Source organism: Callospermophilus lateralis, chromosome X (assembly GCF_048772815.1).
Source record: "Callospermophilus lateralis isolate mCalLat2 chromosome X, mCalLat2.hap1, whole genome shotgun sequence".
Classification (NCBI taxonomy): domain Eukaryota; kingdom Metazoa; phylum Chordata; class Mammalia; order Rodentia; family Sciuridae; genus Callospermophilus; species Callospermophilus lateralis.
In genome coordinates, this window is record NC_135325.1 from 18069268 (window position 1) to 18094128 (window position 24861).

General features: G+C 35.8%; 1 protein-coding gene and 1 pseudogene across 1 annotated transcript; one reads left to right on the plus strand and one right to left on the minus strand.

Moving 5' to 3' along the window:
* Positions 1 to 408: 408 nt before the first annotated feature.
* Positions 409 to 18980, minus strand: Tasl (TLR adaptor interacting with endolysosomal SLC15A4). The gene is made up of 2 exons (XM_077107536.1): positions 18831 to 18980; positions 409 to 1565 (listed from the first exon to the last, which is right to left on the minus strand). Exon 2 carries the CDS (start codon positions 1562 to 1564, stop codon positions 668 to 670), a length of 897 nt encoding a protein of 298 aa, XP_076963651.1. The 5' UTR covers position 1565; positions 18831 to 18980; the 3' UTR covers positions 409 to 667.
* LOC143639500 (transcription elongation factor A protein-like 9) lies at positions 11375 to 11844 on the plus strand (annotated as a pseudogene).
* Positions 18981 to 24861: the final 5881 nt, after the last annotated feature.

The window sequence follows — 24861 nt, forward strand, 5'->3', positions numbered from 1 at the left end:
CCATTTAGAAAGTGTCATCTCCACTAGTAAACAATTAGGGGATTTTCATGGCTGTTTTTTGGTTGAGGTTATAGCTAAGTAATCATTTTTAAAAAGCCACAATTGCAATTTGGTACAGTTTTAATATTTACAAAGAATAGTTCTACTGATACAGAAAACAGCTACAAATGTACTTTTAAAAAATGTTTGAATTTGTCTTTCAACCCAAATATAGCAGCCTTCTGCAGTCCATTTCCCTTAAGAAGAAATAACTTGGAGGAATTTATTTGGGTAGAAAACACTATTTTTTTAAACTCTCTACCCTGAAACTTTTGGGGTTTGAGTTTTGCCATGGTTTTTTTTTTTTTTTTTTTTTTTCTTATTTGGCTTGTCTTTTTTTTCTGATTTTTCTACTCCCTTAAATGGATCATAACCTTTTCTTTTTTGATCATTTTTATTTTTGCTTTGTTGCCGTGCAAACCTCTCTTTGAAACCATTATGATTTCTCTTCCCACGTTCCTTCATCATGTGTAATATTAAGAGATTTCTTCTTTATTCACACCTAATTTCTATCCAACATTTGCTTTTCAAGTTTTTGACTCCCTTTTATAGCCCCCTCCAGCACATTTTCCAAATAAATCAATAAAGTATTGTTTTGGGGTAGATGAAAGAGATGGAAGCATCCTCTCTATGGATTCACATTGCTGTACTGTGAAATGTGAAGACTAGGTGTACTGATCTCAGTTGATGCCAACTGTAATAGGCGACTAATGACTAAATCCCTAGCTTTTGAGGTCTCCAGGTTCTTCTCTCTAGACACTTGAAGACTAATTTGGTCCACACTTGTCATGATGAGTTCAGATGCCAGAATCTGGGTAGGAGAACTGTCATGAAACATGGCATCCATGATGTACTGCTTATATAACTCCACCACCTTCTGCTCCAAGTACTCATTCAGCACTGCATTTGAAATAGGTTTCTGCATTTGCAGGCTGCTTTTTTCTTTGATGCTGGTTATTTTCCAATACGATGAGTACCGCTGAATAGGCTTTTGGGGAAAGTCACTGGGCTGAGTGGAAATGGAATCTTCCATGGGCAAAGGAATCTCCGATGACTTCAGCAAAGGACCACATTCAAAACTGCTCTCAGAGGGAAAATCTGTCATCACTGAGTTAACGGCCATCACCTGTCCCCCTGCAATATGTAAGTCATTGTAATTCTTGCAAATGCTTTTGCAGGAAGGTGGAACCAAGTAGGTCCCTCTACGGAGGTCTCTACATATTTCAACTGCAGCCAAGTTTGGGCTTTCAAACACCGGATTAGGGTTTGTTTGCAGCACTGTGACTCTCTGACTTCTGTTGCATTGGTTTTCTCTTGAGTGCAGTGAAGAAATAAACTTGCCAGAGGATTTGCAGCTCACGTAAAGACTTCTGACTTCCTCTTCATCCACAGAGGAATAGGAAAGAGCAGCAACAGAAGTTGTCTCCTCTTCCTTTTCCCCAGCCACCTGTTCATTATAAGATGCGTGATTCCAGTAGATGTCATTCCAGTAGGCAAGTCCACTGAGATACCCTTCTGACAGCATTCTGGAAAGAGAATTGATGAGTAATGATGGGGAAAACGAAGACTGGACTCTTTTAAGTTGGCAATTAATATATCAAAAATATAAAGGATGGCCAGGCATAGTGGCACATGCCTGTAATCCCAGTGGCTCAGGAGACTGAGGCAGGAGGATCTTGAGTTCAAAGCCAGCCTCAGCAAAAGCAATATACTAAGCAACTCAGTGAGACCCTGTCTCTAAATTTAAAAAATACAAAAAAGGGCTGGGGGTGTGGCTCAGTGGTTAAGTGCCTCTGGGTTCAATCCCCAGTATAAAAAAAAATGTAAAGGATAATGAATGAAATAATTTCATTCACTCACCAAGCCATTACTAATTCCATGCCTCCTGAATACCAGAACTATGGCATGTTCTGGGTATATAATGATGAAATGATACATACCAGTTCCATCCTTTAAGAAGTTTCTCACTATGCAAGAAAATAAACTAGATATAAATAATTCCAATATTATATCACTAGGGATATAATTGTGATAGGCATAAAGAAAGTCCAGAGGAGGGGACTCTAACACGACCTGGGGTAAAAGGGGAGAAGTCACAGGATATCTCACAGGGAATGTGGTATTTCAGTTGAGTGATGAAACTAAGTAGGCATTCCAGCCATTGGCACAGTTATAAGAGAATATAGTGGTACAACCTATTCACCACATACCAAGAAGCTGAGCACAAGTAGAAGAGACTGGGAAAATCATCTGGAATTGTATCATGAAGGCCCTTGACAGCCAAGCAAAGGGATTTATATTCTGCCTCAGAAGGAATGGAGAATTATTGAGAAGTTGTAGTTTGAACAGCAACATGGCTAGTGGACTATGAGAAAAATAGGAAATCTGGCAAATTCTACTAAAAACAAGAGCTGTGTCTTACTCATCTTTATATTGTATCCCTGGGAGCTGGACTGTTTTCTATTTTGTTTTGTTTTGTTTTTTAATTTAGGAGGGACCCAAAATGTATTTGTTAACTTGAATGAAACAATGGCTGCTATAAAATCAATTCACACTCATTACATGATGCAGGATTACAGTTTCTCCTACCTTTGCAGACCAGGGTGGATTTTTTTTTCTCTATACCTTCCACTTCTCAAAATATATCCTGGAAATGTCTCTGCACTCAATTGGTATGCTTACCTCTACCCTAGTTAAGCACAGAGCTTTCCTGATAGTGGGCTTTCCCTACACCTGCCTCCTCTCCCCACCCTCTGCAGTTGTCATTGAAGTCTGGAGTGGCTAAAATAGGCCAGAAACCACAGCTGCATTTTCTAAAAAAGGAACACACTGGCATTCTTGGCACTGGAGCAACCAGCCACAGTGAGGAAAACTGGTCCTCTTTGGCCTCAAGGTCTAGGCTTCTAAAAGAGATCTACCAACTTAACCCTGAAATTGACAAGTCATATTAGAAAAGAAGGATCATTTTAAAACCATATATAAAGGTCCTTTTAAAACTGTCAGCCCTTTTTTTACATTCATGTAGTTCTTATTTTCCAGGTAGATAAAATATATCCCTCCTTTTATTTATTTTTATTTTCCCTCTCTTTTAATTGAATAAGAGTAATATATTATCTTTTTTGCAAATATTCTAAGGTATAATCAGCAAATTTATCAATTACTTAAATGTTTACTATATTCCAGGCACAATTATGTGCCATAAAGATGCAAAGTTAAAGGTCTTCAATAAATCCATGAATAATTATTGTTTGCTAAACGCACTTATAAAGAAAATGTTGTTCTTTTCTTTAAAAAAAAAAAAAGAGAGAAGAAAACTTTCTTAGTTCTGGCCTCAACAAACCTAACAACTGGGTGAAAAGGCAAACTTTACATTCTAGAAGATAATTAACAAAGTAAAAGAGATTAGCATAAAGTCCTAATAGTGATGTAATTACTTCCCCCTCAGGTCTCTCTCCTAGGCTGTAGCTAGGGTATTGCTTTTAAGGCCTCAAAACCTCATTGAGGAAACTCAGGGCAAAATTGCACTGTTGTCTTTTGAGTTTCTAAATAAGCTTTAGAAACTCTGGACAAAAACAACAATTTTAGAGAAATGACTTGCGAGATACCATAACCTGAAGTTTTGAACTTCAAAAATCAGAACCATGAAGAATTTAGGGCATGATATTTATGCATTAACAATAGATGCAAGTGATCTGAATCTACCATGGAAGAAAACAGTATGACTTGAGAAAGGTTTAGGGAGCCAAAAACAGATGAAGTCTGGGCCTCCGGCCCATGTAGATTCTGAGCAAGCAAAAAGCCTCACAAAATTCTTTCATGTTCAACAGTGGTGGAGTTGACATGGTGCAGTGGACCACCCAAAGGACAGGCCTGAGGTCACTTCATCAAATCTTACACACAGCATGGTACTAAGAGCTTGAAAACTGGAGAATTCCTAGAATTGGCATACAAAGATTGCAGACATGATCTCAATGGAGTACTAACCAGGGGCTAGGTAAATGAATGACAAGAAGTTTCCATGTGTATCAGTGTGACTACATAGTAAAAAACAAAGATTGCCCCCACCTACTCCCATTCCTAACTGATCCTATGATTCTATATAAGCAACCTGGAACTTAGAGGTAAACTCCAGGAGGAAGTAATTCTAAAGTGATTAAGGAATTCCTGATTGCCAGGGAGAAATTTTCCACCTCTCCAGAGAATGTGAGCCCAAAAAAGATAAATTAAGGTAGAGAAAAGCAAAGATTTACAGAGAAGATAGCAGAATCGGCATATGCATGTGTTTTTTTTTTTTCCTCCTACCCCAACCTTCACCAAAACAACAGTAAATGATGCTTGTAAAAGATATAACACATAAGAAAAGGGGAAACATGAGGTGAAACAAGAGCAATTACATTTTATATGCTGAAAAGTAGTGGACCAAGGGTTAATGTCTTAGGAGACTGGGAAAACTTACAAGAGCCATGGGAAAATACAAGTGCCAAAATGATTTAAATTCCCCCAAAGTTGAGGAATTTCTTTTTTTTTTTTAAGAGAGAGAGAGAGAGAGAGAGAGAATTTTTTAATATTTATTTTTTAGTTATCGGCGGACACAACATCTCTGTTGTATGTGGTGCTGAGGATTGAACCCGGGCTGCACGCATGCCAGGCAAGCGGGCTACCACTTGAGCCACATCCCCAGCCCTGAGGAATTTCTTAACACTGCATACCTCTGGGGGTAAGGGCAAAAAGGCTGTATGGTATACCTAAAGTTAAAAAAAAAAAAAAGAAAAAAGATTGATTGAAAGTCTATTTAAAAGGAAATCTGACACCCAGACCCTGTGTCTCATTCCATGCAGCCAGGTGATCATCTGCTATCATTAACCCCAAAGAAAAACTTGAGACTTAGTCTCTGAATAATAAAAGAGGACCCCCTAGACCAGGGGATACTAGCTGAGGATAGAATTACTGAATTGATAAAAGATAGATTAAATAAATATATGAATATTGGTGCAGAGATCCATGATCCCAGATCTTCCCTTACTCAGTTCCCAGAATGCTTGCAACAGGGTCATCCACTTTCTAGACAGGGTATTAGAAAAAATGTTCTGAGTAATCTGACTATTATAGTTTGAGAAGAGCCATTGACATCAGAAGTTCCCCAACTCAACTGGGCAATTACCCTTCAGTTAAGCTTACAATCAATTAAGCCCATTGAGCTTTTTGGATTCCCATCCTTTAAGATGACTGGAACTTTGAAACATCTGAGGAAAGATCTGCTATGAGAGAGTCAAAAACAGCCACTTAGAGGATAAAGTTCAATAGGGGCAAAAATCTGCTATCAGTATTTCCAGAGTTAAAAGATCATATCATAATCATGAATTGCAAATGGGATGTTATGAAAAAGAGGTATTTCTTAATAAGAATTCTAATGCTCAAGAAACAAAATCAAGCATCAATAAGTGAGGACTGGAGTTGTGGCTCGGTGTAGAGCTGTTGCCTAGCATGCATGAGGCCCTGGGTTTGATCCTCAGCACCACATTAAATAAATAAATAAATAAATAAATAAATAAATAAATAAATAAATAAAGGTATTATGTCCACCTACAAGTAAAAAAAATATTTAAAAAAAAGAACCAATAAGAGGGGCGGCATCAAATTAAAAAGCTTTTGTACAGCAAAAAAACAAGAGTGTGAAGAGAGAACCTACAGAATGGGAGAAGGTTTTGGCTAACTACTCTTCCAAAAGATAATTGATATTCAGAATATATAAAGAATTAAAAAAAAAACTTCAACACAAGAAAAACAAAGAACTAAATAAATTGGTATATGATCTAAACAGACATTTCTAAAAAGAAGAAATACAAATAGCCAAAATAAACTATTTAAAAAAATGTTCCATATCCTTAGCAATCAGGAAAATGGAAATCAAAACTACAGTAAGATTTCATCTTACTCCAGTTAGAATAGCAATCATTAAGAATACAAAAATAGGGCTAGCACTGTGACTCAGTTGTAGAGCAGTTGCCTAGCATGTGTAAGGAACTGGGTTTGATTCCAACCACCACATAAAAAATACTGAATAAACAAAATAAAGGTATAAAAAATATTTTTTTATAAAAAGAATACAAAAACAACCAGGCACAGTGGTGCATGCCTGTAATCCCTGTGGCTCAGGAGGATTGTGAGTTCAAAGACAGCCTCAGCAAAAGCGAGGCCCTAAGCAATTTTGGAGACCCTGACTCTAAATAAAACACAAAATACGGATGGGGATGTGGCTCAATGGTTGAGTGCCCTTGAGTTCAATCCCTGGTACCTCTCCTTCCAAAAATTAAAAAATAATAGAAGGGATACCAGCAGAGTAGAGGAAGGGGATCAGGAGAGAGAAGGTGAAGGAAAGAGAAAGTACTGGTGAATGAGATTGATCAGATTATTTTACATGCATATATGAACATGGCATAATGAATCTCACTATTGTGTATAATTATAATGTACTGCTAAAATATGAATTAAAAAGTACACTGAAGCTTTTGGAAATTAAAAATCATTATTTTAAAGTTCAATACAAGGATTGGAAGGTAAAGTTAAGGCAATTTTTTATTTTGAAAGTAGACCAAAAATACAAGACAAAAAATGGTAAAGATAAAATTAAAGAATAAGTCCAGGAAAACCATTATCTGAATAATAATAGTTCAGAAAGACAGAGCAGAGAAAATAGGGAAGAAATACAAATAAACAACTCAAGAATGCTTCCCAGAACTGAAAGACTGTGAGTTTCCAAAATACTATGTAAAAATAGACCTGCACCCCCTCTCATTGTTGCAAAATGGTAGAACACTTGGGACAAAGAGAAGATATTATAAGTTTGCAGAAGGGAAAAATGTTATACACGGAAAAGACCAAGAACCAGAATCTTCAGACCTTTAAAATATATATATTTTTAGTTGTAGGTGGACACAATGCCTTTATTTTATTTATTTTTTATGTGATGCTGAGGATGGAACCCAGTGCCTCACACATGCAAGACACTCTACCACTGAGCCTAAAAGTCATGCAGCAAAAAACAAACAAATCTATGGTTTACTATATGGCTGAGTTGTAAATAGCTTTTATATAATCATGACATTAAATAAAGCACTAAAAATAGAGCTAACTACATTTTTAAAATAACCATAGAGTGACTGTAAAGTCAGGAAAGAAATATTATTTTATTATGTGTATTAATGTAATACCAATAAAAACTATCCTAGGCATTTGCCTATAAGCTCACTACATATGGTGAGAGTAATGGAATAAAGTCACATATACTTGGTGGAAACCAGGGGAGGAAAGAGAAATCCTGTTCCAAATTCTCTTCTTCATAGTGACAAGTCAATAAATTGAAAGAAAAAAAAAAGTACATAAGCATGTTATTGAAAGAAATTGTGGCAAATACTAAATAATTAGTTAATGGAAATAAAAGTTGTTGTTTCTGGATAAGGGCACAGGAACTGCTGGTTTTTCATAACAAACCTCAAAGAATTATGTGATTTTTGCAAGGCACTGTGATGCACAACTGTAATTCCACCAAGTTGGGAGGCTGAAGCAGGAGGATAATAAGTTCAAGGCAAGCCTTAGCTAAGACCCTCGGCAACTTTATCAAGACCTTGGCTCAAAATAAAAAATAAAAAGGGCTGGGGATGTGGCACAGTGGTTAAGCACCCCTGGGTTTAATCCCCCAAACCAAAAATTTTAAAAAAAATTTGTCACCCAAACTATGTACATATGTAACTTTGACTCAATATTTTAATTAAAATTAAAAACTAAAAACAATTTTTAGAGTAACTAAGAGGAAAAACAAGAAGGTGGCCCTTCCTGTACAGTTGTGTGTAAAGATACTCTTAGACTGAAGAAGAGAGACAGAAGTCTGGGGCAAGTAAATCTTTGGTGCTATAGAACAAAAAGTTTTGAAACAAGCAGCAAGCAAGGGCAAAAGCACTGCAGACAGGGGGAGAAGGGTGACACAATGAAGTAGTCTATATGGTCATTTTCATGTGGGTCAGTGAGAGACAACAGTCCAGGTACAATCAAGTGTTATTTTTGAACCATACTTACCTAAGAACATTTCCCAAACTATCACAATTCACAGAATCCACTTTTATTACCCCTTTTCCCTTTCAGACATATCCCACATCACCCACCATTTATCCTCTTTCTCTTCATATTAGTCAATGGGCCCTTTTCTTTGTCTGTGGATGCTGTTTATGAAAACTTCAGATAGTCCCCACTCCTCTGCAACAGTGAAGGAAGAAGTTTTTGTTTTGTTATTTTTAAGGAGTAAACAGAGCAGAATTTACTTAGGCAGGAAGAGATAAAACTCCTGGTAGGGGAAGGGGGCCTGATAGCACCAACAGGCCTATTTCAAATGTAAAAAACCTTGAGGTTCAATTGTGGAAACACCTCCAGCCAACTCCTTTGTCCCAGAGGTAGAAAACAGAAGGTATGGATAAACCCAGATGGAAATTACAAGAAGAGAGGGTAGGGGGAGCTCAGATGGAAAAGAAGGTGTGATAGATAGCCTTAATAATTCACTATGCCTGTTTAACGTACATTTTGTTCCAGGTTCTACATAGAACCATAAATAAACTCCTAAGGAAGGTTTTTTGCTTTGAGTTATGGGCCTTTCTCTCACTTTGTAATCTACAGAGAGGTTTGTTGGTGCCTTAGTTCAAGCAAAATAAACACCTTACCATGCTGATGTGTGGGGCCCAAGGAAGACCAGGAAAGTGGGAGGCCCAATAATAAAAAAGCATAAAGTACCTCCCAGTGTATAGGGATACATACACTCCTGAGAAAAGGAAGATATTCCTGTGAGGGAGGACTGGGAGATGAGGTCAGGGAGATAAGTTGGAACACACGCAAGGCAGGAAATACATACCCTGTAGGCAATTAAGGGTTGAGTATCCCGAATCCAAAAATCCAAATCTGAAAGGCTCAAAAATCTGAAACTTCTTGGGTGCCAACATGACAGCACAAGTCAAAAATTCCACATTGGACCTCATGTGATGGGTCACAATCAAAACTCAGGCACACTTAAAATATCATATGAAATTACCTTCAGTTAAGACCAGTAGAGTAGAGAAAGTATAATAGGAGTAGGTAAAGGGGAGGCATCAGAGACAGACAAGGAGCAAATCAAATTCCATGTATGGGGGCTAAGGTTGTGGCTCAGAGGTATAGTGCTTGCCTAGCACATGTGAGGCACTGGGTTTGATCCTCAGCATGGAAGAAGAAAGGAAAGAAGGAAGGGAAGGTATTGTGTTCATCTACAATTAATTTTTTTAAGTTACATGCATGTGTGATTTTGTCAAAATAAACCCAACTACTATGTATAACTAAAATACACAAATAAAAGTAAAAAGATACAAAATTTAAAAAATGAAAGTTATCTTCAGTTTATGTATATAAGGTATATATGAAACTTAAGTTAGGAGGCTGCTGGATTCAGCCCCATCTGGGACAGTAACTAAGAGGCAGGAAACAGTTAAGTAATAGAAAGAATGAGTATGAATGACCAAGACTCCCAGATATAAAGATAAAGAAGAGAGATGAACTCTGAGTCTGGATTTGTTGGGAAGTGGCACCAGCACTTACCATCAAATCAGGAGGAGCTAGGAAGGGAGATAATGGGTTTAGCTTAGTCCATCTTGACTAAGATAAACTATCTGGGTGCAAGTGTCTAGTTATCCATTACAGTCAGGCAGGAAGCACATTAGAAAAGTTACTTGAAATCATCATCTAAGTGTAGTAGGAATTCATAATGGAGGAGCTTTTGAGTGTTCATAATAACTTGTGTGGGGAGCTCTCCTTGAACAGTACCAGGAGGAAGGAGTAGCAGCAAAGGCTGCAGTATCACATAGCTTTGTAAAAAACTGAAAGGGCTTCAGATGCATTGAATAGATCACTTTTTTGGTACTGGGGATTGAACTCAGGGGCATTTGACCACTGAGCCACATCCCCAGCCCTATTTTGTATTTTATTTAGAGACAGAGTCTCACTGAGTTGCTTAGGGCCTCACTAAGTTGCTGAAGCTGGCTTTGAAGTCATAATCCTCTTGCCTCAGCCTCCCAAGCTGCTGGGATTTACAGGCTTGCGCCACCACACCCTGCTTAGATCACATTTTTTAAAACTGTATTTGAAGGTAAAATTTAGCCATGTGTTCAGACTCACTGATGCCAAAAAAAGAATTAACTTAGTAGGTAATGGAGCAGAGTTCTAGTTCTGACTTTGTCACTAACTGTGGTTTTAGTGTAGTTAGTGCCAGGTTTATAAGATACAACCCATATAATAATCATATAATAATGTACTAAAGAAATTGATCTTCCCTGACATAGTGGTGCATGATTTTAATCCCAGCAACTCTGGAAGCTGAGGCAGGAAGATCACAAGTTTAAGGTCAACCTAGGCAACTTAGACTGGTCTCAAAATTTTAAAAAAATTTAAAAGCTGGGGAATGTAGCTCAGTGGTAGAGAACCTCTGGACTCAATCTCCAATATCCCAAGAAAATTTTTTAAACATAAAAATTAAGAAATTTACCCTCACAAAGATTCTAAGATATAGGTATTAATAGTCTCATTTTACAGATGACAAAATTGAGTAATGTGTTCAAAGTCATCAGGCATTCAAACACTGTCAAAAAGCAGAGCCCATGTTTAGATTACTTAACTCCTCAAAGACTCAACTTTTCATCAATAAGGTGAGAATGTAGAATTAGGGGCTGGGGATATAATTTGGTTGATAACCCCCACACCATCAAAAAAAAAAGAGAGAAAGAGAGAGAGAGAATGTGCAATTAAACCATCTCTTAGAGTATCCTCAAACTTTAATATTGAATGAATTTATGAAGAGTTAAATGAGCTTTACTCATCTGACATTTCTGAAAATTAGCAGCAGAGGGCAGCAGAAAGCATGCTAAGGAGGCTTCTGAAAATAGTTTTAAAGCTGTGCAAAGATTAATGCATAAAATTTATAAACAAAAAATTTACATATATTAACACATTTAATCTTATAGAAAGCCTCTAATGCACCAGTAGAATAAAAACAGTGCTGCACATCATAATATCCTAAAATTTAAAAATAGAGAAATAAAGAAAACTTACTTGGGTGTATTTTAATTAATAGTTGGGGTTTTTTTTCTTAATAATTTTAAGAAATTTCAAGAAGGTATTCATGGATCTCTAAATAATACACTTCAAATAAATATTAATGTATCTTGAGGAGTCGGCGTGTGCAGAAGTCCTGCTAGTGGGGTTCTTGTTCCCGTCTGGGTACCAGCTCCTTTCTGCAGTGTAGGCAGCAGCACCGGAGGCCAGTGGAAGGACTCAACTTGCTGGAATTGTGCAGGTCTGTTAGAACCTTCCAAGGCCATAAAAGTAGGAGAAAGAAGCAGACCAGATCAATACCAGTAATTGCATTCAAAGAGGAATAAGCAGGAAAGAAGAAAGGGAGGCACAAGATGAAACCCTGTCAGAAAATTGAAGAAAAACCAGACAATGAGAATGAACCAAAGCTGGAGGAAGAGCCAAAGCCTGAGGAACAGCCAGAGGAAGAAGAAGAACAAGAGGAGGAGGAAAACGCAGAAGAAACTTTTAAAGAAAGGCTGATTCAATCTCTCCAGGATTTTTAAAGAAGATATACATAACAGGCAATTGAGCAATGAGGATATGTTTAGGGAAGTGGATGAAATAGATGAGATAAGGAGAGAAGAAACAAACTTATAGTGATGCGTTGGAAGGTCAATAGAAACCATCCTTACCCTTATTTGATGTAGTTTACCTTGATTTCTGTTTTATCTGATATTAACATTGCTATATAGCTTTTGTTTTATTAGCATTTTTCCTGATATATCTTTGCCCATCTTTCTACTTTTAACCAGTTGCTACTAGTGGTTTTAGATACAGCTCTTGTTATCTGCATCTCATTGTTTATTGTATTTTGAACCTATCTACAAGTCTCTGTCTTTGAATAAGAGAGATTTACTCACTGTAAAAAAGAGGTCCCTTTAGCATATAAAATGGGGGGAAAAGTTACTAAATAATATGTGAATATCATATTTTTGAATAAAGTAAAAGTACATTTGTATATTACATATATGCTCATTAAAAGTTGGGAAGGATAAGAGACAAAAAGTTCAGGCAAGCTGGGCATGGTGGCACAGGCCTATAATCCCAGCAATTTGTGAGGCTGAAGCTGGAGAGGAGGACCACAAGTTCAAGACCAGCTTCTGCAACTTAGCAAGACCCTGACCATAAAATAAAAAAGGCTGGGGATGTAGCTTAGTGGAGTAATTGAACTCCTTTGTTCAATTCTCAGTGCTGCCAAAAAAAAAAAAAGTTCAGTTTCAGTGCTGGGATTATGAATACAATCTTCTGCTTGTTGGTATTTTCCATATTCCTAAAATAAATACACATTATTATTGCTAAAATAATAAAATTTTATAACTAAAAAGCAAAAAGAAATTAATGTATCTTCTAATTTCATCTGAGACACTAAAATTTAACCTAATGGTTTTCTTTGGTTGTTCAAAAATATTTTATTACTTGAATTTTTGTTTCATATCTTAGTGTGTGTGTGTATGTGTATGTGTGTGTATGTGTGTGTATAATTTCTCCATGACTGGTTAAGTGTAAAGAAAAAGACATTCAAGGACATTTGCAGATGAGATGTTCTAGGCATATTTAGCCTACATTAATCATTACCAGACAGGGGAATACCAAAATTAACCTTATGTGCAAATTCACAAGTTAGAAATATGTGCTAAAGTACAGCACTTTGTTAAATCATTTACTTTGTTTTCAGAAGAAACTGCAATATAAATTCTTCCTTCTATATTAATGTTTGTGTAAGTTCTCAGAAAATTGTTGTTATTGCTTCTATGCTTATGCTTAGATACACTTTTAATTTACACCCAAACAACACAAGCATGGAGTCAAAAGGAAAACCTAAAGAGGGAGGAACTTTATAAAAGGGCACATTTGAAAAAAAAAAAAAAACTAAATGATCTGCAAACTTTAGCTTTGCAGATCATATGGAGTCTTGCAAATCTGCCATCATAGCACAAAAGCAGCCTTAGACAATATGTAAACTATGTTCTGATAAAACTTTACTTACCAAAGTACAGGGCCAATTTAGTCTTAGGTCATAGCTTGCCTACACTTGACCTCAGTCAAAAAGCAGATGCAATACATTGGATAGGCCATCATAATAGCCACCACGCATTGAGTGGTCTTCATCCATTACAACTAATCTTTCAACAACACTACACATTAAGTATTATCATAATCTGGATTTTCCAAATGAGAAAACTGGGTTTCAGTTATGACAAATGCCCTTTCCAAGGTCATATAGCTACTAACTACTAGAGGCAAAATTCAAGCCCAAGTTTAGAAACTCCAAAGTATGTGTTCAGTTCTTAGAACATCTTGCTCTACTGCATAGATAAGAGGAGTTAATATCACAAAGCCATGATAACAAGCAATTAGTACTTCCAGAAAAAGGATATAAGCCCTGAATCCATTTAATAACAGCAACATTTGCCAAATAAAAGAAGGAAGGTGCCATGAAGTACAGAAAGAAAGGCTCCAAGAGGGACAGCCAGCACCTACCCTGTATGTTCTAACTTCAGGTCAATGCTCATGTGTCTTTGAGACATACAAATAATTTATCCTCTATTTTTTGTATTTATTTATTTATTTATTTATTTATTTATTTATTTATTTTAATATTCCTGTTCAGTTGTATTTTTTAAAATAATTCCACCATTTTATTTTTTAAAATCTTTATTTTATGTATTTATTTTTATATGGTGCTGAGGATTGAACCCAGGACCTCACATGTGCTAGGCGAGCGCTCTACCACTGAGCCACAGCCCCAGCCCTGTATTTATTTATTTTTGTAGTTGTAGATGGAAAAAATACCTTTATTTTATTTTTATGTGGTGTTGAGGATCGAACCCAGTGCCACACGCATGCTAAGCAAGGGCTCTACCACTGAGCCACAGCCCCAGCCCCTATCCTCTATTTTTAAAATCCAACCATATGACCATTTTCCTGAAACGGTCTCATTGCTATAGCCTAGAATCATATCATCTCTAATTTTACAATCACTTTCCACTGTGTTATTTAATAATTTAATATTACAGATGCCCTGTTTAAACATCACCTATGCCCCATATCCTCCAGGACAATATCCAAACACATTAGACCCTTATAGTATGAAATACTTTGTCTTCTTTTTTAAAAAATATTTTTAGTTGTAGATGGACACAATAACTTCATTTTGTTTATTTAGTTTTATGTGGTGCTGGGGATCAAACCCATGCTGGGGATTAAACACATGCTAAGCAAGCACTGTATCACTAAGCTACAACCCCGGGCCCCTTGTCCGTCTTCTTAACCTCATCTCTGCCTGTTCTCCATTGGACCCAGAATGCCAGCCATGTTAAGCCCTTCACAGTTCCCCGAAATCCTACTCCTATCCCAGGGATTTGTACATTTTTTCTTCTGTCCTGACTGCTCTGGTTCAATGTCCATCCTGTGACCCACCACCCATAACCTTCAGGTTTCATCTCAAATATTAACATTTCAGAGCTATTGGCCAGCCATTCAGAATCCTTATCCCTAAATTAGAAAGGGTTCTTCCCTCCCTTACCCCAAGGTATTCATCAGGATTGCATGGAAATTTCAGAAAACCTGGCCACTACCATAAGCAGTGAAATAAATCATTGCAACAGTCTTTGAAGTGAAAATGTAACTGGCAATAGCAAAAGAAAGGAGAGAGAGAAAGTAAGAAGGAGAGGGAGAGAGAGAAGAAGGAAGGGAGGAAGGAAAGAAAGTTCAAGATTGATGAGAAATGAGAGAATTTGGAGTGAAAAAGAATAAGAAAAGATCCAGCTTCTTGAAGAATATTTTGGGTAAGGGCAAACTTAGACACTTTAAGATGCAAGATCACGGGGGCTGGGGATGTGGCTCAAGCAGTGGCGCGCTCGCCTGGCATGCGTTAGGCCCGGGTTGGATCCTCAGCACCACATACAAACAAAGATGTTGTGTCTGCCAAAAACTGAAAAAAAAAATAGATATTAAAATTCTCTCTCTCTCTCTCTCTCTCAAAAAAAAAAAAAAAAAAAAAAAAAAAGCAAGATCACTGGTGGCACAGGCCTGTAATCCTAGCAGCTGGGGGAGGGCGCTGAGACAGAGGAGAATCCAGAGTTCAAAGCCAGCCTCAGCAAAAGCGAGGCTCTAAGCAACTCAGTGAGACCTTGTCTCTAATAAAATACAAAATTGGGCTGGGGATGGGGCTCAGTGGTGGAGTGCCCCTGAGTTCAATCCCTATTACCAAAAAAAAAAAAAAAAAAAGATTCAGGGTTGAGATGGGTACAAAGGATACCTCCAGTGACCAAATGCAAATGAAGGCAGTGGGATGGAACTGCCAAGCAGCATCATGGGATACAAAATCATGGAATGAAAGACATGCCAATGTTATCTTCTGTTTCATGGAAAATCTTGAGCCAATCTGGCCTGGGAGCAGTTTGCCTCCCACCTAACAGCATGTCTGCTTATGTAGATCTATTTTTAGACAGTTATGAAATAACACGTCTGTAGGTACATCTTATTTTTATTTGGCAAATAATTACTCATAGTGAACGTTGAGGTTTTTCTTGCTTTTTACTATGTGTAATCCTGGCACATGCTTCCATGACTGTTTCCTCAGACCGGATTTGGAGCAGTAGAATTACTAGATCACTGCTATTAACAAACTGCCTTTCAAGTAGCTTGGAACAATTTCTTTTCTCATCAGCAATGTTTAAGATTGTTTCTACTAGATGCAGTGGCACATGCCTGTAATCCCAGCAGCGCAGGAGGCTGAGACAGGAGGATCTCAAGTTCAAAGCCAGCCTCAGCAACAGCAAGACATTAAGCAACTCAGTGAGACCCTTTCTCTAAACAAAATACAAAATAGGACTGGGGATGTATGTGGCTTAGTGGTCAAGTGCCCCTGAGTTCAATCCCTGGTACCAAAAAAAAAAAAAAAAAAAAAAATTGTTTCCACTGATAATCTGCAGCACTTTTTTTTTAGTTCTCCAATTAGACAAGCAAATTTATACTTGTCTCGAATTTGAGAGTGAAGGAAACTTTTTTTAAGATCATGTGAAGTCATATAACAGAGATGTTATTTGTTAATACCCCCAGACCTCAAAATCCTCTATTTCATCTCTTTATTTCTCCTGTAATATAAATTCTAGATCCTATAATTCCAATTTAATATTTTAAGACCATATTGAATTGGGGGACTTGCAGATAAACCACTGTTAAATTATCATTGAAATTTTTAGAAAAAAAGACAAAAAATAAAAATTTGAATATTGTTTTGTTTATGAGCTAATTTGGACAGTATCACCAAATCTGTCTTATGTGTTTTGTTTTCAGTGAATGATGCAAGTATTTTACTCAAAAAAGGAGTTTTTTGTTGTTGTTGTTATTGTTGTTGTTTTGGAAAGTCCTCCCTCTGTAAAATAGCATTGACAGCTTCTTTAGTCTTATCTTTTAACATACCTGTTCTTTAGAGCTAGAAATGACTAATCATGTTATCACATGTCCTAGATCATATCCCTAATATTTTACCTCTTACTGCTCTAAAGAATCACTCATCCCTATTTCAATTCTTGTTACAAAACATAATCTGGGATTATCTACTTTTCCACCAAATGTAAAATGATTTTTAAGGGAGTTCTTTGCATCCTTTATCTTCCAGGCTTAGCAGCCTTGTAAAATAATTCTTATATAACAAATGAATTTCTGGAAGTCTAACTTGGCTAAGACAACACAATTGTAAACCAAAGATCATCCTTTTGTCCATATTAAACTCACCAAGTAAATAAATGATCTTCTATTTGGTTCTGCTTGGATTTTTATGTCCAAAGGTAATAGCTACTTCCAAGGGCTGAACCTGATGTGTGAAATTCCTTATTTCATAAGATGTAAAATTTAGTGCAGAAATATTAAATTTTTGTCATAATTGGGTTTTTTGTTCATATTCTTTCTTACCATTTCACAATAGAAAAATTAATCTTTATGATCACTTTTTCAGGAGTATTTTGACAGAAAATAGAGGACTAAAAATAATAATTTCCTTAAAGATATAATTGTTAATTATTGTTAATTATTCTTATTACCATTAACATTTACTTAATAATAGGCATAACAACCAAATGCACTGAAAGATCCTTGATTGGATCTGGGACTTAAAAAATTAAAAAGCTGGGGTAGGTACGTAGTTCAGTGGCAGAGCACTTTCCTAGCATGTTCAGGGTCCTGGGTTCAATTCCCAACACCAAATATACAAATAAATATTAAAAAATAAAAACTTCTAAAGAACATGTGGCTAATTGGAGAAATTGAATGTGGGTCATATGTTAGATAATAGTATTGTATTGATATTAAATTGCCTTGGTGTCACAATTGTGCTGTGAATATGAAATAGACTGCCCTTATTCTTATGAGATATATACTCAAGAATTTAGGGGTGACATGTGTCCTACAGTCAACAATATACTCTGAAATGGTTCAGAGAAAAGAAAAACTGAGAAACACATACAGAAAGAGAGAGTAAATGTGGCAAAATGATACAACCGATTAATCTACATAAATCGAAATATAGGTGTTCATTGTACTATCCTTTCAATTTTTATATATGTTTATAGCTTTGAAGAATAAAAATGCAGGGGTCAATGAATACAGGGATTCATTCTTATATATACTTATATATTAATTCTTATATATATAAGAATATATATATTCTTATATATATTCTTATATATATAAATTCTTATATATATTCTTATATACCTAAAATAACAATTATATATGTATTTGGAAATGTTTTGGTGACTTTATGTAAGTATTTCAAACATCACTTTGCTCTAGGTTATAAGTAGTGCACTACTCTTGTAAATCTTCAAAATCATCAGCATGATATGGATGTTTAACACAGATTTCAAATACGCTTTACTCTTACAAGCGTCTCAAGCTATGAAACAATTGCCTTACACTAAATTATTCAAGGAATGTTATATAAAAAATCAGTATGCATATTCTGACTAAACAAGGTCTATATGCAAGCATATATTCAAGAAGCATGTGCACAAAGCAAAAGAATGCTTCAGCAGGTCTAAAGATATTTCTAGCAAAAGTCTTAATATCCTAAAGCAGGCTTTTCCTAAATCACCCAGATGGCAATTCGAAAAGCATCATCATTATAGATCAGATTCACTTTGAATATATGTTGGAACATAGAACAACACTATCAAAGCTTGGTGAACTGAATAATTGAGAGTGAAATCCAACTAGAATGCATTGTGATTGTGTTTGTCTCTATAACTCATTGCTGTAACTGAATTCAAGAGCCACGTTGTCACTGCAAAATCTTACTTAAGTTTCTAGGCCTTCTGTTAAAAATGTGGAAACTAAACTGGCACAGCAACCAGTAAGAGGACTGAATAAATTATACAACAAGGAATTTGATCAGACCAGTCAAAAAATTTCAGGTTAATTCTTTTAAATGTCAGGAATCACACAAGGAGATAAGAAAAGAAAGTGTTTAGCTGAATTCCTTTTTATTGTCCAAGCCCATTCAACACTTGCTTCAACTCCTACTCACCTCTGATTTGGTGAGCTTTAAAAATATTTTAGATGAACTCTGACAATAAAGGGTTAAGAAAGTGAGAAGAGAAATGGAAGGAAATGTTACCAGAATTCCATTGCCTCCTTTTTCTTACCTTCACTAGCCAGTCTGCTACTTTGGTCCGGCAGAAACACAATGATTGTCCCAATAGAAATGAACAAGCCAGCCAACACTTTCCAGAACGTTTGCAAGTCTTTGACTGATGAGACTGAGAAAATAAGCTGCTCATTTCATTGCAGTTCTTTTTATAACTGATCCTATGGAAAAAGAGTTGTTTTTGCACAAGTCTGATTTGTACAAAGAAGTAGTGGGAAGTCCCAGGAAATGGGGGGTGGGTAATAACTGACGAACCCACATGGAGCCACAGAATGCACAGAATGGTGTTTCTTCCCCTTTTTCGAAAAATGAAACCTATCTATGAAACTGTCTCTTGCTAAAAAAAAAAAAAAGAAAGAAAGAAAAGTTTATTTCTATACATTATGCAAGCACCCTATCAACACAATTAATTTGTCTTTCTACGATAACTAATTCTTTGGGAACCCTCTACTGAAATTCAACCAAAGCCATTTATGACTTTAGAAATTTCTCAGTTTTATCACTAATTTATATTTTTAAGAAATATTATTCATCAATCATGTTTATAATTCTAAAAATGCAGTGAAAAAAAAGTTTTCTTTTTTCAATTACCTAAAGTTAAAATTTTGTGGGCAAGGTTGTGGAGAAACAGACACTCCCAACCACTATTAGTTAGATTGTAAACATATTTAGAGAGCAATGTTTCAGTATCAGTCAAAATTTATTCCTTTTAAATGCAACTATTTCATTTCTATAAATTTATCTTAGCTATATATACATACTTGTGCACAAACATATATATGAACATATATTTGTCACAGCATTGTTTGAAAAAGTAAATGACCCCCCATCCTCTCCCTGTGGAGACCGAACCAACCCCTTGCACATAATCACAGTATGTATTTATAGCAGTGCAGCGAGCTGTGCTTGAGGGGCTTTGAACCTGGCTGGCCAGGAAAGCAGAATGGGTGGATAGAGCTGTTTTTCCTTCTGGGCTGTTCTTCATCTGTCCCTGCCTTTTCATGCCCCACCCCACTACCAACAAAAGTATATTTTTCACTGTCCATTGTTTTATGTTTGAATAAACAATTTATAGTGACAATAAAAAAGAAAATTAAGATGACTGAGAAAAAAAAAGTTATCCATAAGTATGATATTGGCTAAATAAGTAAGAATGTATCCCTCTTGTGGAATATTATGCAATTGTTAGAGTGAGGTAGATTTATGTCTACTGATAGAAAAGGATATCTAAGATACATTCTTTAGCAAGAAATTATGTTCCAACTTGTGTTTTTAAAGGAATACACACAGACACACACACACACACACACACACACACACACACACACAGAAATTATTTGCTTACTAGAATATTTCTATTTCTGTATGGATACACAAAAAAAAATTAGAAATAAGCAATAGCCTTTCTAGAATGAGGTTACTTTTCATTCTCTACCCCTTTGAAATTTTTATCTTGTATATTCCTGTCCATTTTACAAACTTGTATTTTAGTCCTATTTAAATTTATTTGATTTTACAGTCCAAATATATTATAATCTGTCTTTTCTAGATGACAGACAAGTCTATCTGCAAATGAATCAGTTCTTCTTGCCCCAAAACAGAAAATTAAAGTTTTCAAAAGCCCTTAGTTGGTTTACCCTGTTTCAATTTAACTGAAAAAGAATAACCCTGCTCAAATGATAACCATTTCATTATCTTTTTCTACCGTAGACCAAAGCTATTTTCCAAATCCTTAATTGGTGACCATTTCCACTTAGTGAGTTTGATTGTTTTGTTTACCTTTGTTCAATGGTTTATCATAAAAACTCACTTTTAAAATTATACTAGCATTTTTATTAGAGTCTTTCATAATTTTCTGCACTATGTCATGGATATAGATCCAATTGAAAAAGCAGTTTACATATGAGCCATAATAAAGACAGTTATCAACTAGTTTCAAATCTGACTTGATCTGCTATAAGAAACACAGACTCATAGACTCAGGGGTAGGCTCAGTGGCAGTGCAATACTATAAAATCTGACTTCAAGGCCAAACATTGTTTAATTTCACCTTTGTGTAGGTCCAACCACAATCATGTGGATACCCTAGAGTGAATCTTACCTAACTCCAGAAACACACTTTGGTGAATTCCCCAAGAACTCACTTGGCAATGCCATGAAATAACCAATGAGGGATGATTCCACCCCACTGCAGGTTTGATTAAGTCACATGTATTAAATGAAGAATTTGATAACACTCACTCTTGATTTTGTCTCTTAAATTGAAAATCATCCTTGCCAGGAAAAAGTTTTCTGTAATAAAATAGTTGGCATATGAGAAGTTAGCTTACATCTCTCTTTGTATAAAACCTGAGCATAAGAAATTGGTTTTGGGGCTGGAGATGTGGCTCAAGCGGTAACACGCTCACCTGGCATGCGCGGGGTGCTGGGTTCGATCCTCAGCACCACATAAAATAAAATAAAGATGTTGTGTCCACCGAAAACTGAAAAATAAATATAAAAAAAGAAATTGGTTTTGAAATGCTTTCCTTTGTTGACTCTAATAAAGTAGGATGGAAATTTCCTCAATAGCTGAAATCTTATAATATGGGTTTCCATTAATCTGCTATATTGCCTTGATTTCTGTTTCTCTAAATGGATATTATTACTATTACCCAATTACCTCTGCCAGTGTAAAAATATCTTCTATGCAATTTCCATCATATCATCCACATCTAGCTCACTCTACAGTGGTCACCCTATATTTACTTCTAAATGTTTTAACACTAGTTGATTTTGTGTCATCACACACTGCTAGTTATTCTCCTTCCTCCCCACTTTCTCCTTTCTAATCTCTTTCATTAGTTTCACATCAACCATCTATTTCCTAGAACTAAGGTTTCTTGCCTGTCTTTTTTTATCTTATTTTAAATATCTTATCTTGGTGAACTCATCACTTGCCACACCTTCCACTATCTTCTCTGTGTGACCTGTATTGTATATCTGTATCTCTAGGCCTGATTGTTTTTCTCTTATGAGAACAAAAAGCTTGTTTATGGGCATTTGACTACTTTAATCATCTGCCTCAAAGGTCACATTCTCACTCATCTTTTTTTAATATTTATTTTTTAGTTGTAGTTGGACACAATACCTTTATTTATTTATTTTTATGTGGTTCTGAGGATAAAACCCAGGGCATCACACTTGCTAGGCAAGTGCTCTACCACTGAGCCACAACCCCAGCCCATATCCTCATTCATCTTTTTTTTTTAATATTTATTTTTTAGTTTTTGGTGGATACAACATCTTTGTTTGTATGTGGTGCTGAGGATCGAACCCAGGCCGCACGCATGCCAGGCAAGCCACATCCCCAGCCCCCTCATTCATCTTTATGGCAAGACCTAAACTCAAATTCCTACCTTGAATTCCTCTCTAATTTAACTTCATCCTTGATCTCTACAATTAGTCACCAATGCCTGCCAATTTGATACAATAGACCAGAGTCATTTATAATTGGATTTTCTTTGCACCTCTAAGAAAAGTAAACAAAACAACAACAAATAAAACAATAGTGCCCATATGACAGTACATAAAAAAACCCTTTTTCATAATAATGCATAATATAACATCTTTAAAAACAGAATTCACCAAAAATAGCAGTGCATGCCTGTAAACCCAGCTACTCAGGAGGTTGAGAGTGAAGGCCAGCCTGGATAACTTAGCAAGACCCTGCCTCAAAATTAAAAAAATGGGGGTGGGTGGGGATGTAGCTCAGTGACAGAGTACTTGCCTGGCATATATAAGGTCCTGGGTTCCATCCCCATTACCACAAAAACAAAACCTGTAATCCTATCTACACAATATTCATTTTTCATAGTTTATCTTAATAATTACTTTTTCTGCAGATATAATTATAATATTCTACATAATTTTTTAATGTACTTTCTCTGCAAAAGATTAATTTTAGTTGGCATTCTATAAAATTAACATGAACATATTAGAATTTAGAAACATGTTACATATCCCATAGAGTTAAATTAATATGACATTTAAAAATTCTTAGTTATACTCCAGTAGGTTTAATTTATACCAAAGAAATCCATGAGGTAAGCTCCAGGGCAGTACTGCTTATCTTGAAGACGGAATGACAGATTATAATTGCTTTATTAAGTACAACATTCTGAATTCCTATGAAGCTGTAATAGCTTGTTGTGCACTAGAGATTTTGTTATTTAGGATATAATTGATTGTAATGTATACTGTTTGCTCTTGAATAATTCCCATTTTCCACCTCAGAAAGATTTTCATTTCAGTATCAAATAATATGATTACTGCATTTGTAAAATTTCTGAAGCATTTGAAATGCTTTCAGTTGAAAAATGATTTGAAAATGAAATATGATAAAAATTGAAAGGCAAATTGAATTTAATCCTATATATCTCATTTTAAAGTCATGTATAGTACACAGAATAGCTCATCCTTGTTGGCTATTACTCTTTAGTTGGCATCAATCAAAGGTAGCAAAGAAAGTACCTGAATGCTTAAGGAATTAACAATCCCACAAATACTTGGGTTTCTGCTTTCTAATTGTCATCCTTTGATTTTTTTATGGACACTGTCAGCCTTAATGATCTAGTAAATATTGCTAACACCAAATTCAAATCTGTATCATTAACTCTAATTAAAGTACACTGGAAACTGTAGCAAAACTATTTGTTTTAAGCCCATTTTAACAAACTTCTGCTCTGTCTTTCATAGTTCTTATATTTTCCTCTGTTGATCTCTTATTCTTTCCCTCAATCCGATTTTCAGATCTTGAACATGGAGACATTTGCTTCTTCAAGCTAAGATAATGTCTTATTTCATCTACCATAAATTGATTTTGAAGAGAATATTATTCTGTTCTCTGGTTGAACAACTTAGGATTTCCATTTAACTGATAATGTTTACTTACCTATTTTTTAAAATATTTTTTAGTTGTAGACGAACACGTTTATTTTATTTATTTATTTTTATTTGGTGCTTAGGATCTAACCCAATGCCTCACACATGCTAGGTGAGCACTCTACCACTGAGCCAAAATCCCTACTTACCTATTTTTTGAAGCTCACACAAATGAGTATTTGCAAGAATACTGCTTTGGCCTCATATTAATTTACTTCTGTTAAGACTAGGAGACAAAATACTCAGCCAAATTTATAAAGAATCTTAATTCTCATGCATTGATTTTTATCCTAAACTGTAGTCTGGCAGGGGTTTTATTGTTTGGTTTGGTTTATTTATTTTTTATTTGGTTGGTTGGTTTTGTTTTGTTTTGTGTTGGTTTTTTGGTCTGCCTTTCAGACTTTTGAAAGGAGAGAAAGAAAAGGAAAGTCGAATCTGTTGGTATCTGTTTTTGTTGGGGTCTCTCTAAAGGACTGAACTAAATGAAAAGGATAGATTGAAGCAATAGATTAAAATTGTATTTTTAGATAGAATATAAATTCCATTTTCTTTAATGTCCTTGCCTGCACAGTTTTAGATAATCTGAACTATAAAGGATGAGCATAGTAAATTTTCAAATCCAAAGTTGATAGTGGCCTCTCTCTTTCAACCTGTCTAGGACAGTGGCTTTGGAGAGCAAAGTTAACTAGCAGTTTGAATATTACTCTACAACCAGACGTATATATATATATACACATATATATTTAGTTGTAGTTGACACCGTATCTTTATTTTATTTATTTATTTATATATGGTGCTGAGAATCGAACCCAGTGCCTCTTTGCATGTGCTAGGTGAGCACTCTACTGCTGAGCCACACCCCCAGCCCTACAACCAGACTTCTAATGAGAATTTTAGCTTCTGTCATCAAGTAGGTTATAGAAGTTCACAGACTCTAGATTGTGCAGTTTGGGTAATTGCGTGCATGCATGCGTGTGTGGTGCTTGGGATCAAACTACAGGTCTCACGCATGCTAAGCAAGGTTCTACTACTGTACCACACCCCTAGACCTAGGATAGGTTTCTTAAGGCAGAGAAACAACAAGCTCCGAAGCCAAGCAGGGATTT

What these genes read in the sequence shown, in the direction of transcription:
- Tasl (XM_077107536.1), bottom strand. Translation starts at nt 1,564, where the DNA reads ATGCTGTCAGAAGGGTATCTCAGTGGACTTGCCTACTGGAATGACATC.